This window comes from Hypanus sabinus, unplaced genomic scaffold (assembly GCF_030144855.1).
Source record: "Hypanus sabinus isolate sHypSab1 unplaced genomic scaffold, sHypSab1.hap1 scaffold_2693, whole genome shotgun sequence".
In the NCBI taxonomy this organism is placed as follows: Eukaryota; Metazoa; Chordata; class Chondrichthyes; order Myliobatiformes; family Dasyatidae; genus Hypanus; species Hypanus sabinus.
In genome coordinates, this window is record NW_026780826.1 from 1 (window position 1) to 18,535 (window position 18,535).

At 57.0% G+C, this 18,535-nt stretch overlaps 1 protein-coding gene and 1 long non-coding RNA gene across 6 annotated transcripts; one reads left to right on the forward strand and one right to left on the reverse strand.

Annotated features, from left to right (window-relative positions):
• Positions 1–1,298: 1,298 nt before the first annotated feature.
• Positions 1,299–16,014, reverse strand: LOC132388141 (uncharacterized). Of its 5 annotated transcripts, none has more exons than XR_009510153.1 (4): positions 8,648–16,014; positions 7,596–7,766; positions 4,056–4,893; positions 1,299–1,420 (listed from the first exon to the last, which is right to left on the reverse strand). XR_009510153.1 is itself a non-coding variant. In XM_059960497.1 (3 exons), the coding sequence occupies exons 1-3, from the start codon at positions 14,199–14,201 to the stop codon at positions 4,854–4,856; spliced, it is 396 nt and encodes a 131-aa protein (XP_059816480.1). In that variant the 5' UTR covers positions 14,202–16,014; the 3' UTR covers positions 4,693–4,853. The 5 variants fall into 4 exon arrangements, 1 of the variants encoding a protein (XP_059816480.1); XR_009510156.1 differs by lacking the exon at positions 1,299–1,420 and having other exon boundaries at positions 4,693–4,893; positions 8,648–8,729; positions 14,017–16,014; XR_009510154.1 differs by lacking the exon at positions 1,299–1,420 and having other exon boundaries at positions 4,693–4,893.
• On the forward strand, positions 2,011–4,658 carry LOC132388142 (uncharacterized). Its single transcript, XR_009510157.1, has 4 exons — positions 2,011–2,077; positions 2,233–2,403; positions 2,703–3,196; positions 3,361–4,658. It is a non-coding gene; the product is annotated as an uncharacterized LOC132388142 (long non-coding RNA).
• Positions 16,015–18,535: the final 2,521 nt, after the last annotated feature.

The following is an 18,535-nucleotide window of genomic DNA, read 5'->3' on the forward strand; positions in this document are numbered from 1 at the left end:
GTGGTATCTCCCTCCCCCTTCCTCCTGTGGTATCTCCCTCCCCCGTCCCCCTTCCCCCTGTGGGATACCCCTCCCCCGTCCCCCCTTCCTCCTGTGGGATCTCCCCTCCCCCATCCCCCTTCCTCCTGTGGAGCTCCCTCCCCCGTCCCCCTCCTCCTGTGGGATCTCTCTCCCCCATCCCCCTTCCTCCTGTGGTATCTCCCTCCCCGTCCCCCTTCCTCCTGTGGGATCTCCCTCCCCCATCCCCCTTCCTCCTGTGGTATCTCCCTCCCCGTCCCCTTCCTCCTGTGGGATCTCTCTCCCCCGTCCCCCCTTCCTCTGTGGTATCTCCCTCCCCCATCCCCCTTCCTCCTGTGGTATCTCCCTCCCCCGTCCCCCTTCCTCCTGTGGGATCTCTCTCCCTCATCCCCCTCCTCTACTAGGATCTCCCCTCCCCCGTCCCCCCTCTCCTCCTGTGGGATCTCTCTCCCTCATCCCCCTCCTCTACTAGGATCTCCCCGCCCCCGTCCCTCTTCCTCCTTGTGGTATCTCCCTCCCCCGTCCCCCTTCCTCCTGTGGTATCTCCCTCCCCCATCCCCCTTCCTCCTGTGGGTATCTCCCTCCCCCTTCCCCATTCCTCCTGTGGTATCGCCCTCCCCCGTCCCCCTTCCTCCTGTGGGATCTCCCTCCCCCCGTCCCCCTTCCTCCTGTGGGATCTCTGCCCCCCGTCCCCCTTCCTCCTGTGGTATCTCCCCTCCCCCGTCCCCCTTCCTCCTGTGGGATCTCTCTCCCCCATCCCCCTTCCTCCTGTGGTATCTCCCTCCCCCGTCCCCCTTCCTCCTGTGGTATCTCCCCTCCCCCTTCCCCATTCCTCCTGTGGTATCTCCCTCCCCCGTCCCCCTTCCTCCTGTGGGATCTCTCTGCCCCGTCCCCCTTCCTCCTGTGGGATCTTCCTCCCCCGTCCCCCTTCCTCCTGTGGTATCTCCCTCCCCCGTCCCCCTTCCTTCTGTGGGATCTCCCTCCCCCATCCCCCTTCCTCCTGTGGGATCTCTCTCCCTCATCCCCCTCCTCTACTAGGATCTCCCCTCCCCCGTCCCCCTTCCTCCTGTGGGATCTCGCTCCCTCATCCCCTCTCTCTACTAGGATCTCCCCTCCCCCGTCCCCCTTCCTCCTGTGGGATCTCGCTCCCTCATCCCCCTTCCTCCTGTGGATCTCCCTCCCCATCCCCCTTCCTCCTGTGGGATCTCTCTTCCTCATCCCCCTCCTCTACTGGGATCTCTCTGACCCATCCGCTTCCTTCTGTGTCTTTCCATCCTTACCTTAGGTGATGTCTCTTCCTCCATCTCCCATCGACATTTCCCGATTCTCAAATCTTCCTCACTGTTTGACTTCTCCCCTTCACACCTGCCCTTTCCGACTGTCTCACGTCAGGAACACTTTTCTATCCATTAGGGAATGAGAGAGAATATGTGGAGTTTACAGGGTCACACCGACAGACGAAATTACTGACATTCGGTGAATTCATTGGAGCTGGGCAGTGAGGGACATTAACAGTGATGGGATCTACGATCAGTGAATTACTGAAGGGTTTAATGTTCCCTGAAATATCCGAGTGAGAGAAATGCCCTCAGACGGACGATTTTAATCACAATGTTCATCAATTTGTCTGTTTGTGTTTAGCCTGAGTGGTAATAAACTGGAGGATTCAGGAGTGAAACTGGTGTCTGCGGCTCTGAGGGAACCCGGAGTGTAAAATACAGAGACTGGGGTAAGTACCAGACTGTGGGAGATTGTGTTTACCAGTCACTGTGTGTCTGACACTGAACATTAATGTGATCAGTAATTTGTGTTACTGATAAACACTGGGGATTTGTACCGTCTCCTGTCTCTCTGTGTCCTTCACCCTCACTCTCTCTCATCTCCAGGCTGGGGGGATGTCGGTCTCACAGATTCTGGGGGCCGAGGATCTTCGTCCTCCGCTCTCAGTACAAACCCATCACTGACGGATCTGGACCTGAGTGGTAATAAACTGGGGATTCAGGAGTGAAACTGGTGTCTGCGGCTCTGAGGACCCGGAGTGTAAAATACAGACACTGTGGTAAGTACCAGACTGTGGGAGATTGTGTTTACAGTCACTGGGTGTCTGACACTGAACATTAATGTGATCAGTAATTGTGTTACTGATAAACACTGGGGATTTGTACCGTCTCCTGTCTCTCTGTGTCCTTCACCCTCACTCTCTCTCATCTCCAGGCTGACCCGTGTCGGTCTCACAGATTCTGGTGCCGAGGATCTCGTCTCCGCTCTCAGTACAAACCCATCACTGACGGAGCTGGACCTGAGTGGTAATAAACTGGGGGATTCAGGAGTGAAACTGGTGTCTGCGGCTCTGAGGAACCCGGAGTGTAAAATACAGAGACTGTGGTAAGTACCAGACTGTGGGAGATTGTGTTTACAGTCACTGGGTGTCTGACACTGAACATTAATGTGATCAGTAATTGTGTTACTGATAAACACTGGGGATTTGTACCGTCTCCTGTCTCTCTCTGTCCTTCACCCTCACTCTCTCTCATCTCCAGACTGTGGGAGATTGTGTTTACAGTCACTGGGTGTCTGACACTGAACATTAATGTGATCAGTAATTGTGTTACTGATAAACACTGGGGATTTGTACCGTCTCCTGTCTCTCTGTGTCCTTCACCCTCACTCTCTCTCATCTCCAGGCTGACCCGTGTCGGTCTCACAGATTCTGGGGCCGAGGATCTCGTCTCCACTCTCAGTACAAACCCATCACTGACGGAGCTGGACCTGAGTGATAATAAACTGGGGGATTCAGGAGTGAAACTGGTGTCTGCGGCTCTGAGGAACCCGGAGTGTAAAATACAGAGACTGGGGTAAGTACCAGACTGTGGGAGATTGTGTTTACAGTCACTGGGTGTCTGACACTGAACATTAATGTGATCAGTAATTGTGTTACTGATAAACACTGGGGATTTGTACCGTCTCCTGTCTCTCTGTGTCCTTCACCCTCACTCTCTCTCATCTCCAGGCTGTACAATGTCGGTCTCACAGATTCTGGGGCCGAGGATCTCGTCTCCGCTCTCAGTACAAACCCATCACTGACGGGGCTGAACCTGGGATACAACTCTCTGACAGACCGATCTGTCCCCGCTCTCCGCCGCCTCATACTGACCCACCCGAGTCTGGAGCGGATCTGGTGAGTGTTTGTGTTAATGTTCAATGTGATAAAATATCAGCGGATCCGCGGGTTTTCTGGTGATATTTGTCTGTGAGTGTTGTTGAAACATTAACCCCGGTCCCCTGTTACTGACACTGTTGTGTGATCTGTTTATTCCATCTTTATTCTCCCATCTGTTTCAGGCTGCGGGGGAATCGGTTCAGTGAGACCGGGATGAAGGAACTGAGATCTCTACGGGAACCCAGACCCGGACTGATGGTGGATCTGTGAACATCTGAATGTGGGGAATCGGTTCAGTGAGACCGGGATGAAGGAACTGAGATCTCTACGGGAACCCAGACCCGGACTGATGGTGGATCTGTGAACATCTGAATGTGGGGAATCGGTTCAGTGAGACCGGGATGAAGGAACTGAGATCTCTACAGGAACCCAGACCCGGACTGAGAGTGGATCTGAGAACATCTGAATGTGGTGAATCGGTTCAGTGAGACCGGGATGAAGGAACTGAGATCTCTACAGGAACCCAGACCCGGACTGAGAGTGGATCTGTGAACATCTGAATGTGGTGAATCGGTTCAGTGAGACCGGGATGAAGGAACTGAGATCTCTACAGGAACCCAGACCCGGACTGATGGTGGATCTGTGAACATCTGAATGTGGGGAATCGGTTCAGTGAGACCGGGATGAAGGAACTGAGATCTCTACAGGAACCCAGACCCGGACTGAGAGTGGATCTGAGGACATTTAGCCTTTAACCTTGATCTTACCTGGAACCCAGACCCGGACTGATGGTGGATCTGAATCTGTGAACATCCCCGCCCGCGGGGTGGGGACATTTGGCCGACTCCCCGCCCTCCCCTTTAACTCCCGCCCTTACCTTTAACGGCCGCGCGCCGGGGCTGATTCCCAACGGTTTTAACGGAACCGGCACGGGCCTCGCGCTGTGTGCGTCGCTCGCAGCGGTCCCGCAGTGACGTGTTTCCGCCTGTTGTCCGGCGGGGCAGCTTCCGCCGGAAGTGCGTGTTGGAGACTCCCCACGTGACTCCCGGGGAATAACCCGGACAGGAAGAGCCCGGGGGTCCGGGGCTCAGTCTGGGACACCGGTGTCCCGGGGTGGGGGGGATGGTCCCGGGAGAGAATCCTTTTGCCCCCTTTGCTGAGGACGGTGCATTCCGCAGCCTGGCCGATATAATGATGTTAAATGGACAAATCCCTCGGCAGTGACCCTGGATCTGCAGCGATCCCGGTCACGGCCCCGAAGTGTGATTTTATAATCAGTTTTATAATTTTATAATCAGTTCCCCGATGCAGAGTGACGGTGAGAAACGGGACTGGTTATTATTCAACCGGTCACCCCTTGTCGCCGGTCAGTTAATTGTGTGTGACTGTCAGCAGATTATTTATTACCGCACGTTAGCAGCTCACACATTGTTTCATTGATATTTCTCATAAAAATCAATAAACCACTGTATCTTCCTGTCTTGTGTCGGAATCGAGTTTTATTTGAGGTTTCTATTGCCCTCCACACCCTGTGCACTGCAACAGTGGGTCGGAGCTCCTCACACTGACACAGTAGCGTCTCAGCTCCAGGCTGAGGGAGGTTCGACAAGCAGAGTCTTGGAGCTCCGGATCTCATCTCCACCAAAGCTCATTTCTGGCAAATTGACCCCCGCAGTTAAAATCGACGTGAATCCACTGAGGTCCCGAGTAAGAGACTGAAGGGGGTGGAAAACCGGCGTCAGACACAGAGTGAATCACCCTACACACCGTCCCATCAGACACTCCCGGTGTCAGACACAGAGTGAATCTCCCTCCACACCGTCCCATCACACACTCCCGGGGTCACACACAGAGTGAATCTCCCTCCACACCGTCCCATCACACTCTCCCGGGGTCAGACTCAGAGTGAATCTCCCTCCACACCGTCCCGTCACACACTCCCGGGGTCAGACACAGAGTGAAACACCCTCCTCACCGTCCCATCACACACTCCCGGGATCTGACACAGAGTGAATCTCCCTCCACACCGTCCCATCACACTCTCCCGGGGTCAGACTCAGAGTGAATCTCCCTCCACACCGTCCCATCAAACAATTCCGGGGTCAGACACAGAGTGAATCTCCCTCCGCACCGTCCCATCACACAATCCCGGGGTCAGACAGAGTGTGAATCTCCCTCCACACCGTCCCATCACACTCTCCCGGGGACAGACTCAGAGTGAATCTCCCTCCACACCGTCCCATCACACACTCCCGGGGTCTGACACAGAGTGAATCTCCCTCCACACCGTCCCATCACACACTCCCGGGGTCAGACAGAGTGAATCTCCCTCCGCACCGTCCCATCACACACTCCCGGGGTCAGGCACAGAGTGAATCTCCCTCCACACCATCCCATCACACACTCCCGGGGTCAGACACAGAGTTAATCTCCCTTTACACCATCCCATCACACACTCCCGGGGTCAGACACAGAGTTAATCTCCCTCCACACCATCCCATCACACTCTCCCGGGGTCAGACACAGAGTGAATCTCCCACCACACCGTCCCCTCACACACTCCTGGGGTCAGACACAGAGTGAATCTCCCTCCACACCGTCCCATCACACTCTCTCGGGGTCAGACACAGAGTGAAACTCCCTTTACACCGTCCCATCACACACTCCCGGGGTCAGACACAGAGTGAATCTCCCTCCACACCATCCCATCACACACTCCCGGGGTCAGACACAGAGTGAATCTCCCTTTACACCATCCCATCACACACTCCCGGGGTCAGACACAGAGTTAATCTCCCTCCACACCATCCCATCACACTCTCCCGGGGTCAGACACAGAGTGAATCTCCCACCACACCGTCCCCTCACACACTCCCGGGGTCAGACACAGAGTGAATCTCCCTCCACACCGTCCCATCACACTCTCTCGGGGTCAGACACAGGGTGACTCTCCCTCCGCACTGTCCCATCACACACTCTCGGGGTCAGACACAGAGTGAATCTCTCTCCACACCGTCCCATCACACACTACCAGCATCAGACACAGAGTGAATCTCCCTCCACACCATCCCATCACACACACCCGGGGTCAGACGCAGAGCGAATCGCCCTACACACCGTCCCATCAGACACTCCCGGTGTCAGACACAGAGTGAATCTCCCTCCACACCGTCCCATCACACACTCCCGGGGTCAGACACAGAGTGAAGCTCCCTCCACACCGTCCGATCACACACTCCCGGGGTCAGACACAGAGTGAACCTCCCTCCACACCGTCCCATCACACACTCCCGGGGTCAGACACAGAGTGAATCTCCCTCCACACCGTCCCATCAGACACTCCCGGTGTCAGACACAGAGTGAATCTCCCTCCACACCGTCCCATCACACAATCCCGGGGTCAGACACAGAGTGAAGCTCCCTCCACACCGTCCCATCACACACACCCGGGGTCAGACACAGAGTGAATCTCCCTCCACACCGTCCCATCACACACTCCCAGGGTCAGACACAGAGTGAATCTCCCTCCACACCGTCCGAACACACACTCCCGGGGTCAGACACAGAGTGAATCTCCCTCCACACCGTCCCATCACACACTCCCAGTGTCAGACACAGAGTGAATCTCCCTCCACACCGTCCGATCACACACTCCCGGGTTCAGACACAGAGTGAAGCTCCCTCCACACCATCCCATCACACACACCCGGGGTCAGACGCAGAGCGAATCGCCCTACACACCGTCCCATCAGACACTCCCGGTGTCAGACACAGAGTGAATCTCCCTCCACACCGTCCCATCACACACTCCCGGGGTCAGACACAGAGTGAAGCTCCCTCCACACCGTCCGATCACACACTCCCGGGGTCAGACACAGAGTGAAGCTCCCTCCACACCGTCCCATCACACACTCCCGGGGTCAGACACAGAGTGAATCTCCCTCCACACCGTCCCATCAGACACTCCCGGTGTCAGACACAGAGTGAATCTCCCTCCACACCGTCCCATCACACAATCCCGGGGTCAGACACAGAGTGAATCTCCCTCCACACCATCCCATCACACACACCCGGGGTCAGACGCAGAGCGAATCGCCCTCCACACCGTCCCATCACACAATCCCGGGGTCAGACACAGAGTGAATCTCCCTCCACACCATCCCATCACACACACCCGGGGTCAGACACAGAGTGAATCTCCCTCCACACCGTCCCATCACACACTCCCAGGGTCAGACACAGAGTGAATCTCCCTCCACACCGTCCGAACACACACTCCCGGGGTCAGACACAGAGTGAATCTCCCTCCACACCGTCCCATCACACACTCCCATTGTCAGACACAGAGTGAATCTCCCTCCACACCGTCCGATCACACACTCCCGGGTTCAGACACAGAGTGAAGCTCCCTCCTCACCTGCCATCTGAAGGCTTGTTCATGAAGCCCCACCTCATGACGGTCGGAAACCCGGCCCCTCCCAGACCCCTCAGCCCGGACGTCTTCACCTCCCCGAGGATCCAGTCCGCCCCCTTCAGCAGGATCTCCTTCGTCTTGTACCAGTCGCCCCGCCGTAGCGCCCCCTTCAGCCTGGGGGGACAAGAGTGGAGGGGAGCGGGAAGAAGGTGAAAAGAGTGAGGGGATTGAAAAAGATTTATGTCCTGTTATCACCCTGATAGCGAGGGAGTGCCCCCAATTTCCTGTGAGTTATGGAGCGTCCGAATTTCCCTGGCAGATCAGGGAGTGCTGACATTCACGTCCCAGATGGAGGCAACTCAGAATTGATAACCCTTCGCCTTGGGGGCTTCAGAAAAGTCACCCCCTCCCGTTAAGTACGGGGGCATCACAAGTTCCCCCGCCCTTAAAAAATGAGCAGCCAGAAAGATCCATTACTCAAACAGGGGACATCCGCAACTACGCCAACCCCTCTGTCTGGGGACGTCCACAAATTCCCCAACCCCTCTCTTACGGGACGTCCACAAATACCCCAACTGCTGAATTAGGGAACGTCCACAAATACCCCAACCCCTGTTTTAGGGGACGTCCACAACTACCCCAACCACTGAATTAGGGAACATCCACAAATACCCCCACCCCTCTATTACGGGACGTCCACAAATACCCCAATCTCTGAGGGAACGTCCACAAATACCCCAATCCCTGAATGAGGGATCGTCCACAAATTTCCCAATCCTGGAATGAGGGAACGTCCACAAGTTCCCCAATCCCTGAATGTGGGAACGTCCACAAATACCCCAATCCCTGAATGAGGGAATGTCCACAAATTCCATCCCGCTCCCCCCTCAGTGGAGTGCCTGCATTTTCCCTTCCACTGTCTGGAAGCGTCACCGTGATGTTATCCCTGTGAGAGAGCGTCCCCGTTTTCCTCCCCTCACAGTGAGAGGACACCTCCCTCCCTGAGCCTGCGACCATCTCCCATCGGTTAGGGATCGCCTCTGAATTCCTCTCACCTCCAGTCGTGCCTGCCATACAGGTTGGTGAAGATACGGTCCTCATCCTTCAGCGGGCCGTATTTGGTCTTGGCAGGAGCCTCTTGTGATAGGAGGGAGGGGCACCGTCGTCAGCGAGATCCCACCCTCCGACAACTGTGACCGGTGCGGGGAGTCGAGTGAAGGGGGGGGACCTCGGGGTACGAGGGTGGGACATGCACCATGAACGGTGGGGGTGCCGAGGGATAGGGGGACCTCGGCGTACGAGGTAGGACACGCACCGTGAACGGTGGGGAGTGTCGAGGGACGGTGGGACCTCGGTGTACGAGGTAGGACACAGACAGTGAACGATGGGGAGTATCGAGGGACGGGGTGACATCGGCGTACGAGGGTAGGACACACACCGTGAACGGTGGGGAGTGTCGAGGGACGGAGGGACATCGGTGTACGAGGGTGGGACCTGCACCGTGAATGGTGGGTAGTGTCGAGGGACAGGCTGACCTCGGCGTACGAGGGTAGGACATGCACCGTGAACGGTGGGGGAGTGTCGAGGGACAGGGGGACCTCGGCGAACGAGGGTAGGACACGCACCGTGAACAGTGGGGAGTGTCGTGGGACTGGGGGACTTCGGTGTACGAGGGTAGGACACGCACCGTGAATGGTGGGTAGTGTCGAGGGACAGGCTGACCTCGGCGTACGAGGGTAGGACACGCACCGTGAACGCTGGGGAGTGTCGAGGGACGGAGGGACATCGGCGTACGAGGGTAGGACACGCACCGTGAACGCTGGGGAGTGTCGAGGGACAGGGGGACATCGGCGTACGAGGGTAGGACATGCACCGTGAACGATGGGGTGTGTCGAGGGACAGGGGGACCTCGGCGAACGAGGGTAGGACACGCACCGTGAACAGTGGGGAGTGTCGTGGGACTGGGGGACTTCGGTGTACGAGGGTAGGACACGCACCGTGAATGGTGGGTAGTGTCGAGGGACAGGCTGACCTCGGCGTACGAGGGAAGGACACGCACCGTGAACGCTGGGGAGTGTCGAGGGACGGAGGGACATCGGCGTACGAGGGTAGGACATGCACCGTGAACGATGGGGTGTGTAGAGGGACAGGGGGATCTCGGCGTACAAGGGTAGGACACGCACCGTGAACGGTGGGGAGTGTCGAGGGACGGGGGGACCTCGGCGTACGAGGGTCGGACACGCACAGTGAACGGTGGGGAGTGTCGAGGGACGGGGGGACCTCGGCGTACGAGGGTAGGACACACACCGTGAACTGTGGGGAGTGTCGAGGGACGGGGGTCCTCGGCGTACGAGGGTAGGACACACACCGTGAACGGTGGGGAGTGTCGAGGGACGGGGGGACATCGGCGTACGAGGGTAGGACACACACCGTGAACGGTGGGGAGTTTCGAGGGACGGGGGGACATCGGCGTACGAGGGTAGGACACACACCGTGAACGGTGGGGAGTGTCGAGGGACGGGGGGACCTCGGCGTACGAGGGTAGGACATGCACCGTGAACGGTGGGGAGTGTCGAGGGTCGGGGTGACATCGGCGTACGAGAGTAGGACACACACCGTGAACGGTGGGGAGTGTTGAGGGACGGGGTGTCATCGGCGTACGAGGGTAGGACACGCACCGTGAACGGTGGGGAGTGTCGAGGGACGGGGGACCTCGGCGTACGAGGGTAGGACAGGCACCGCGAACGGTGGGGAGTGTCGAGGGACAGGGGGGACCTCGGCGTACGAGGGTAGGACTAGCACCGTGAACGGTGGGGAGTGTTGAGGGACGGGGTGTCATCGGCGTACGAGGGTAGGACACGCACCGTGAACGGTGGGGAGTGTCGAGGGACGGGGGACCTCGGCGTACGAGGGTAGGACAGGCACCGCGAACGGTGGGGAGTGTCGAGGGACAGGGGGGACCTCGGCGTACGAGGGTAGGACTAGCACCGTGAACGGTGGGGAGTGTAGAGTGACAGGGGGATCTCGGCGTACAAGGGTAGGACACGCACCGTGAACGGTTGGGAGTGTCGAGGGATGGGGGACCTCGGCGTACGAGGGTAGGACATGCACCGTGAACGGTGGGGGAGTGTCGAGGGACAGGGGGACCTCGGCGAACGAGGGTAGGACACGCACCGTGAACAGTGGGGAGTGTCGTGGGACTGGGGGACTTCGGTGTACGAGGGTAGGACACGCACCGTGAATGGTGGGTAGTGTCGAGGGACAGGCTGACCTCGGCGTACGAGGGTAGGACACGCACCGTGAACGCTGGGGAGTGTCGAGGGACGGAGGGACATCGGCGTACGAGGGTAGGACACGCACCGTGAACGCTGGGGAGTGTCGAGGGACAGGGGGACATCGGCGTACGAGGGTAGGACATGCACCGTGAACGATGGGGTGTGTCGAGGGACAGGGGGACCTCGGCGAACGAGGGTAGGACACGCACCGTGAACAGTGGGGAGTGTCGTGGGACTGGGGGACTTCGGTGTACGAGGGTAGGACACGCACCGTGAATGGTGGGTAGTGTCGAGGGACAGGCTGACCTCGGCGTACGAGGGAAGGACACGCACCGTGAACGCTGGGGAGTGTCGAGGGACGGAGGGACATCGGCGTACGAGGGTAGGACATGCACCGTGAACGATGGGGTGTGTAGAGGGACAGGGGGATCTCGGCGTACAAGGGTAGGACACGCACCGTGAACGGTGGGGAGTGTCGAGGGACGGGGGGACCTCGGCGTACGAGGGTCGGACACGCACAGTGAACGGTGGGGAGTGTCGAGGGACGGGGGGACCTCGGCGTACGAGGGTAGGACACACACCGTGAACTGTGGGGAGTGTCGAGGGACGGGGGTCCTCGGCGTACGAGGGTAGGACACACACCGTGAACGGTGGGGAGTGTCGAGGGACGGGGGGACATCGGCGTACGAGGGTAGGACACACACCGTGAACGGTGGGGAGTTTCGAGGGACGGGGGGACATCGGCGTACGAGGGTAGGACACACACCGTGAACGGTGGGGAGTGTCGAGGGACGGGGGGACCTCGGCGTACGAGGGTAGGACATGCACCGTGAACGGTGGGGAGTGTCGAGGGTCGGGGTGACATCGGCGTACGAGAGTAGGACACACACCGTGAACGGTGGGGAGTGTTGAGGGACGGGGTGTCATCGGCGTACGAGGGTAGGACACGCACCGTGAACGGTGGGGAGTGTCGCGGGACGGGGGACCTCGGCGTACGAGGGTAGGACAGGCACCGCGAACGGTGGGGAGTGTCGAGGGACAGGGGGGACCTCGGCGTACGAGGGTAGGACTAGCACCGTGAACGGTGGGGAGTGTTGAGGGACGGGGTGTCATCGGCGTACGAGGGTAGGACACGCACCGTGAACGGTGGGGAGTGTCGAGGGACGGGGGACCTCGGCGTACGAGGGTAGGACAGGCACCGCGAACGGTGGGGAGTGTCGAGGGACAGGGGGGACCTCGGCGTACGAGGGTAGGACTAGCACCGTGAACGGTGGGGAGTGTAGAGTGACAGGGGGATCTCGGCGTACAAGGGTAGGACACGCACCGTGAACGGTTGGGAGTGTCGAGGGATGGGGGACCTCGGCGTACGAGGGTAGGACACACACCGTGAACGGTGGGGAGTGTCGAGGGACAGGGGGACCTCAGCGTACGAGGGTGGGACACACACCGTGAACGGTGGGGAGTGTCGGGGGACAGGGGGACACATGTAAAGGACTGTCTGGGGCCCTGAACGGAGGTGAGCGGGCAGGCGAGGTCCCGGAGGACTGATGGATGATTCGCCGGTAAGGAAGGGGACCGGGATCATCCTGGGAACTAGAGAATGGCGACTGCCCCATCAGCAGCCGGACAGAATTCTCAGCAATAGGATTTATGGGCACTTGGAAACCCTTGGCCTAATTGTGGACTGCCAGCTTGGCTCTGTGCGGAGCAAGTCAGGAAAATGATTCCGGGATTGTGAGGAATCGCAAAAGGTCGGTTTGCAGGGGCAGCAGGCTATCAAGAAGGAAAATAGGACTCTGGCCTTCGTTGCTGGAGGGGTCGAATTCAAGAGCAGGGAGGTCATGCTGTAACTATACAGGGTACTGGTGAGGCCGCACCGGGAGTACTGTGTGCAGTTCCGGTCTCCGTACTTGAGGAAGGATATACTGGCTTTGGAGGCAGTGCAGAGGAGGTTCACCGGGCTGATTCCAGGGATGAAGGTGTTAACCTATGAGGAGAAATTGAGTCACCTGGGACTGTACTCTCTGGAGTTCAGAAGAATAAGAGGGGATCTTATAGAAACAGACAAAATTTTGAAAGGGACAGATAAGATAGATGTAGGAAAGTTGTTTCCATTGGTGGGTGAGACTCGAACTAGGGGACATTGCCTCAAGATTCAGGGGAGAAGATTTAGGACGGAGATGGGGAGAAACTGTTTTTCCCAGAGAGTGGTGAATCTGTGGAATTCTCTGCCCAGGGAAGCAGCTGAGGCTTCCTCACTAAATATACTTAAGAAACAGTTAGGTAGGTTTTTACACAGCAAAGTAATTAAGGGTTCTGGGGAAAAGGCAGGTGGATGGAGCTGAGTTTACGGACAGATCGGCCATCATCTCATTGAATGACTGAACAGGATCGATGGGCCGGATGGCCTACTCCTGCCCCTATTTCTTATGTTATGTTCTTAAATCAATTACAGTGTATTGGATAGATTACAAATCCGTGCAAAAAGCAGAAATAATATATTTATTAAAAAGCGAGGTAGTGGCCAAGGGTTCAGTGTCCATTTCGGAATCGGATGGCGGAGGGGAGGAAGCTGTTCCTGAATCACTGAGTGTGTGCCTTCAGGCTCCTGTACCCCCTCCCTGATGGTAACAGTGAGAAAAGGGCATGCCCTGGGTGCTGGGGATCCTTAATAACAGACGCCGCCTCTCTGAGACACCGCTCCCTGAAGATGTCCTGGGTACTTTGTAGGCTAGGACCCAAGATGGAGCTGACCAGATTTACAACCCTCTGCAGCCTCCTCCGGCCCAGTGCAGTAGCCCCTCCACCCCAGACAGCGATGCGGCCTGTCGGAGTGCTCCCGCGAGCCTCATCGAGACGCCTGCGGTGCGAGGGATCGACGGACAGTTGCCTGTTTGGATTCAGGACCGGCTTGCCCGCGGGAGACGGAGGGTCGTGGTGGAAGGGACTTATTCAAGGTGGAGGTCTGGAATTGACGGCTTTGTGGCAAAGTTTGCGGATGATACGAAGGGGGGCGGAGAGATAGGTAGTGCCGAGGAAGCAACGCGATTGCAGAAGGACTTCGAGAAATTGGAAGACTGGGCAAAAAAATGGCAGATGGAATACAGTATTTTGGTAAAAAGGAACAAGAGTGCGGACTATTCTCTCACCGGGGAGAAGGTTCGAATATTAAGAGGTGCAGAGCGACTTGGGAGACCTCGTGCAGGACTCCTGGAAGGTTAATTCTGAGGCCGAGTCTGTGGTAAAGAAGACAAATGCAATGCTGGCGCTTATTTAAACAATAGACTATAGGTGCAGGAGTCGGCCATTCAGCCCTTTGAACCAGCACCGCCATTCAATGTAATCATGGCTGATCATCCACAATCAATACCCCTTTCCTGCCCTCTCCCCATGTCCCTGGGCTCTGCTATCTTTAAGAGCTCTATCTTTCTTGAAAGCATCCAGAGAATTGGCCTCCACTGCCTTCTGGGGCAGAGCATTCCACATGTCCACCACTCTCTGGGTGAAAAAGTTTTTCCTCAACTCCGTTCTAAATGGCCTACCCCTTATTCTTAAACTGTGGCCTCTGGTTCTAGACTCCCCCAACATCCGGAACATTTTTCCTGCCTCTAGCATGTCCAATCAGTTAATAATCTTATATGCTCAATTGGATCTCCTCTTATCCTTCTAAATTCCAGTGTATACAAGCCCAGTCTCTCCAATCTTTCAACATATGACAGTCCCGTGAACCTACGCTCCACTCCCTCAATAGCAAGAATGTCCTTCCTCAAAGTTGGAGACCAAAACTTCACACAATACTCCAGGTGGGGTCTCACCAGGGCCCTGTATAACTGCGGAAGGACCTCTTTGCCTCTATACCCAACCCGTCTTGTTATGAAGGCCAACATGCCATTAGCTTTCTTCACTGCCTGCTGTACCTGCATGCTAACTGTCCGTGACTGATAAACAAGGACACCGAGATCTCGTTGTACTTCCCCTTTTCCTAACCTGACACCATTTAGATAGTAATCTGCCTTCCTGTTCTTGTCACCAAAGTGGATAACCTCACATTTATCCACACTAAACTGCATCTGCCCACCCACCCAACCTGTCCAAGTCACCCTGCATTCTCCTAACATCCTCCTGACATTTCACACTGCCACACAGCTTTGTGTCATCGGCAAATTTGCTAATGTTACTTTTAACCCCTTCATCTAAATCATTAATGTATATCGTAAATAGCTGCGGCACCAGCACCGAGCCTTGCGGTACCCCACTGGTCATTTCAAAGGGAATAGAATATAAAAGCGGACAGATAATACTGAGCCTTTATAAGACACTAGTCAGCCACACTTGCAGTATTGTCAACAGTTCTGGGCCCTGCGTCTCAGAAAGGGTGTGTTGTCGTTGGACAGAGTCCAGAGGAGGTGTGCGAGGATGATTCCGGGAACGAAGGGGTTAATATACGAGCAGCGTTTGGCAGCTTTGGGCCTGGACTCACTGGAATTTAGACGAATGCGGGGTGGCGACGGGGGGGGGGGGAAACTACCGAACGTTGAAAGGACTGGTTTCAGGTGGGCATTGGAGAGGATGTTCCCTATGGTGGGGGGGGGGGGGGTATCCAGAACTAGAGGTCACAGCCTCAAAATTGAGGGGCTCCCCTTTAGGACAGAGGTGAAGGAGGAACTTTTTGCGCCAGAGAGCGGTGAATCTGTGGAACGCTCGGCCACGGACTGCGGGTCCGTGGGTATACTAAAAGCAAAAATCGGTATGTTTACTGATTGGTCAAGGCGGGAAGGCAGGTGAGCTGGATCTGGGATTGGCTGCGTCGGAATGGCGGAGCAGACTCGATGGGCTGAACGGCCTCACCCTGCCCCAGCGCCACGCGGCCTGTGACCGGCGGAGTTCCGGCGGGACCTCTGCTACCCGCGGCGTGTTGAGGTGACCCGGGCGGGCGGGCTGGCCCGATGGCAGACGGTACCCAGGTCGGCGGCGAAGGTTTGCGCAGAACACAGCCGGCTCGCTCAGCACCTCCTCGTCAGACACAGGCCCGTTCGGCCCCGGCACAGTCCCTTTGGTCCACAGTGTTGTGCGCGACAGATTAAATTCGTCATCAAGAGGCCGGCTGAGCTCATCCCTCCTGTCTACCCGGTGTCCAAATCCCTCCATCTCCCTCACATCATCTGCCTCTCCAAAGGTCTCTTAAAAGCCTCTGACGCCTCTCTCACCGGACCAGGCATCCTCCACTCTCTGAGTGAAAAACTTACCCCTCACACCCCTCCTCTCCCCTTCAGTGCCGCCCTCTGGTACTAGACATGTCAACCCTGGGAAACAGATACCCCCTGTCCACTCACATAATCCTGTAAACCTCTCCCAGATCTCCCCTCGGCCTCCAGAGAAAACAACCCATGTTTGTCCAGTTTCTCGTGACAGCACATGCCCTCTAAACCGGGCAGCGTCCTGGTGAATCTCTTCTGCCCCCCTCTCCAAAGCCTCAACATCCTTCCTGTAGAGGGACGGCCAGAGCTGTCCACAATTTTCCAGGTGTGGCCTAACCAGACTTTGATAAAGCTGAGGTCAAACACACTTGACTTCCGAACTCTGAGAAGAGTGGTGGCGGGGGTGGGGGAGGGGCTGGAACGGGAGGAGAGGGTGGCCGGAGGCTTACCTGTTGGGGGGGGGGGGGGGGTTGAGGTGGCGCACCGCAGAGGAGGTGGACAACGGGGAGAGGAGGGGAGGGCGGAAGCAGCTCCACAGCCGAGTCACCGACAGCATCTGTGGGGGAAGAGAGAGACAGAGGAGGAGGCCATTTGCCCCTTAAGCTGAAAAATCGAAACAGCCCATGTCCCTCCACCCTTATTGAGCCCTTGAGATGATTCGAACCCTCTGGGCTTCCATAACCACCTCTCCCCAACCCAGTGGCCCTGGGAAACCCTCCCCTTGTGCTTCACTCACTCGAGGCACTTTGTCGCCAAAACTGACACTCACTCCTCAATCTCTCTCAAAACTGGCCGCCCTGCCCTCGCACCCTGATAGCCCCGCCGGGTCATAGAACTGCCTGCTTTTTCCAGGCGCCCTCCTTTCTTGTTCACTCCCTCCTCACCTCACCCTCAGTCCTCTCATTTCCTCCTTCCTCACTACTCCCTCCCTACTCCCTTTTCCCGCTGCTATCCCTCATTGCTCTCTCCTTCACTCCTTTCTTCCCTCCTGTCCCTCACTACTCCCTCCCTCCTCCCTTTTCCCGCTGCTATCCCTCATTGCTCTCTCCTTCACTCCTTTCTTACCTCCTGTCCCTCACTCTATCCTCCTCTCCCTCACTCCATCATTCCCTCCCTTCCTCTCCCACATTCACTATCCTCCTCTCCATCACTCTGTCATTCCCTTCCTTCCTCTCCCTCATTCTCTCCCCCTCCCTCCAACATTCCCTCCACCTCGTCTCCCTCACTCCATCATTCCCTCTTCTCCCTCACTCCATCATTCCCTCCTCTCGCTCACTCCATTCCCTCCCCCTCCTCTCCCTCACTCCATCATTCCCTCCCCCTCCTCTCCCTCACTCCATTGTTCCCTCCCCCTCCTCTCCCTCACTCCATCATTCTCTCCCCTCCTCTCCCTCACTCCATCATTCCCTCCCCTCAACACACACACAACACTGGTGGAACACAGCATATATAGGGAGTAGCACTGTCGGCATCTCAGGCCGAGACCCTTCCGTGTTTGCGTTTTTAAATTCTCTCCTCTCCCTCCCTCCATCCATCACTCACTCCCCCCAACCACTTGCCCCCTTCTCTCACTCACCTTCACCTCTTCGATGTCCCTCCGCCCGGAAGCGGAAACGCGACCGGGTCACGTGGGGCCGACCCAGCGCCACCTTTGTTCGGGGAACCCTCCAGACAGAGGGTCTCGGCCCGAAACGTTGACTGCCCGTTCCCGCGGATGCTGAGTTCCTCCAACTTTGTTTGTACCTGTTGCTTGGGCGCCAGCATCTGCAGTGTGCTTGGCGTTTACCGCTCCCTCCAAACCCGTGGCAAACCTCCGCCATCTTGGTGAGGGGCAAACACCCGCGCATACGTCCCGCCCCCCCTCTGTGATTGGCTGGGGCGCGCTTCTGGCGGTCCTCCAGCGTTCACCCTCCGATTCGCCAGTGTTTCTATCACTCTCCCGCCCCGTTGCCCGTCTGCTCCGACAGTCCGCTTCCGATTGGACCAGATGAACATCACTCTCCCTCCCATGGGGCGGGACTCCAGGTGTGAACATCTCAACGTGGAAACTGGCCCGCAGGGATACAAATACCATCACGTCGAGTAGAAGCTTAAAACTGGGCCTCTGAATTCCTGATCACTGCTCCCACTGCAGACAACAGTCTGGCTGGAAATAAAGATCCGCAAAATATAATAACAATATTATGTTTCTGTGTGGGTATATTTTCAGGTTGTTGTCTTCAGTCCAACCAGTGAGCCGAGGGACATTTGGCTGTATTTGGAGTTATGGGTTAGAGATAGGGTTAGTTCCTAATGAAGGGTCTGGGCCCGAAAGGTCGACCATTTACCCTTTTCCATATCTGCTGCCTGGCCTGCTGAGTTCTTTCGGAGTTCTGTGTGTGATCCTTCGTGTTTCATCATCAGCAGATCTTCTCCATGATTAGGACGTGCGGGTTGTTTTTCTGTGAATCTCGGAGCGCCGTGTCTGTGT

Bases quoted from the DNA above. Each gene is read 5' to 3' on its own strand.
- LOC132388141 (XM_059960497.1), bottom strand. From the start codon at position 14,201: ATGGCGGTGCTGGTTCAAAGGGCTGAATGGCCGACTCCTGCACCTATA. The intron at 7,767-14,016 runs GTGAGAGAATAG...TTGTCCCCCCAG, and splicing joins ATATTCGAACCTTCTCCCCG to GCTGAAGGGGGCGCTACGGC. The intron at 4,894-7,595 runs GTGAGGAGGGAG...CACCCCCTTCAG, and splicing joins AACAAGCCTTCAGATGGCAG to TCTCTTACTCGGGACCTCAG.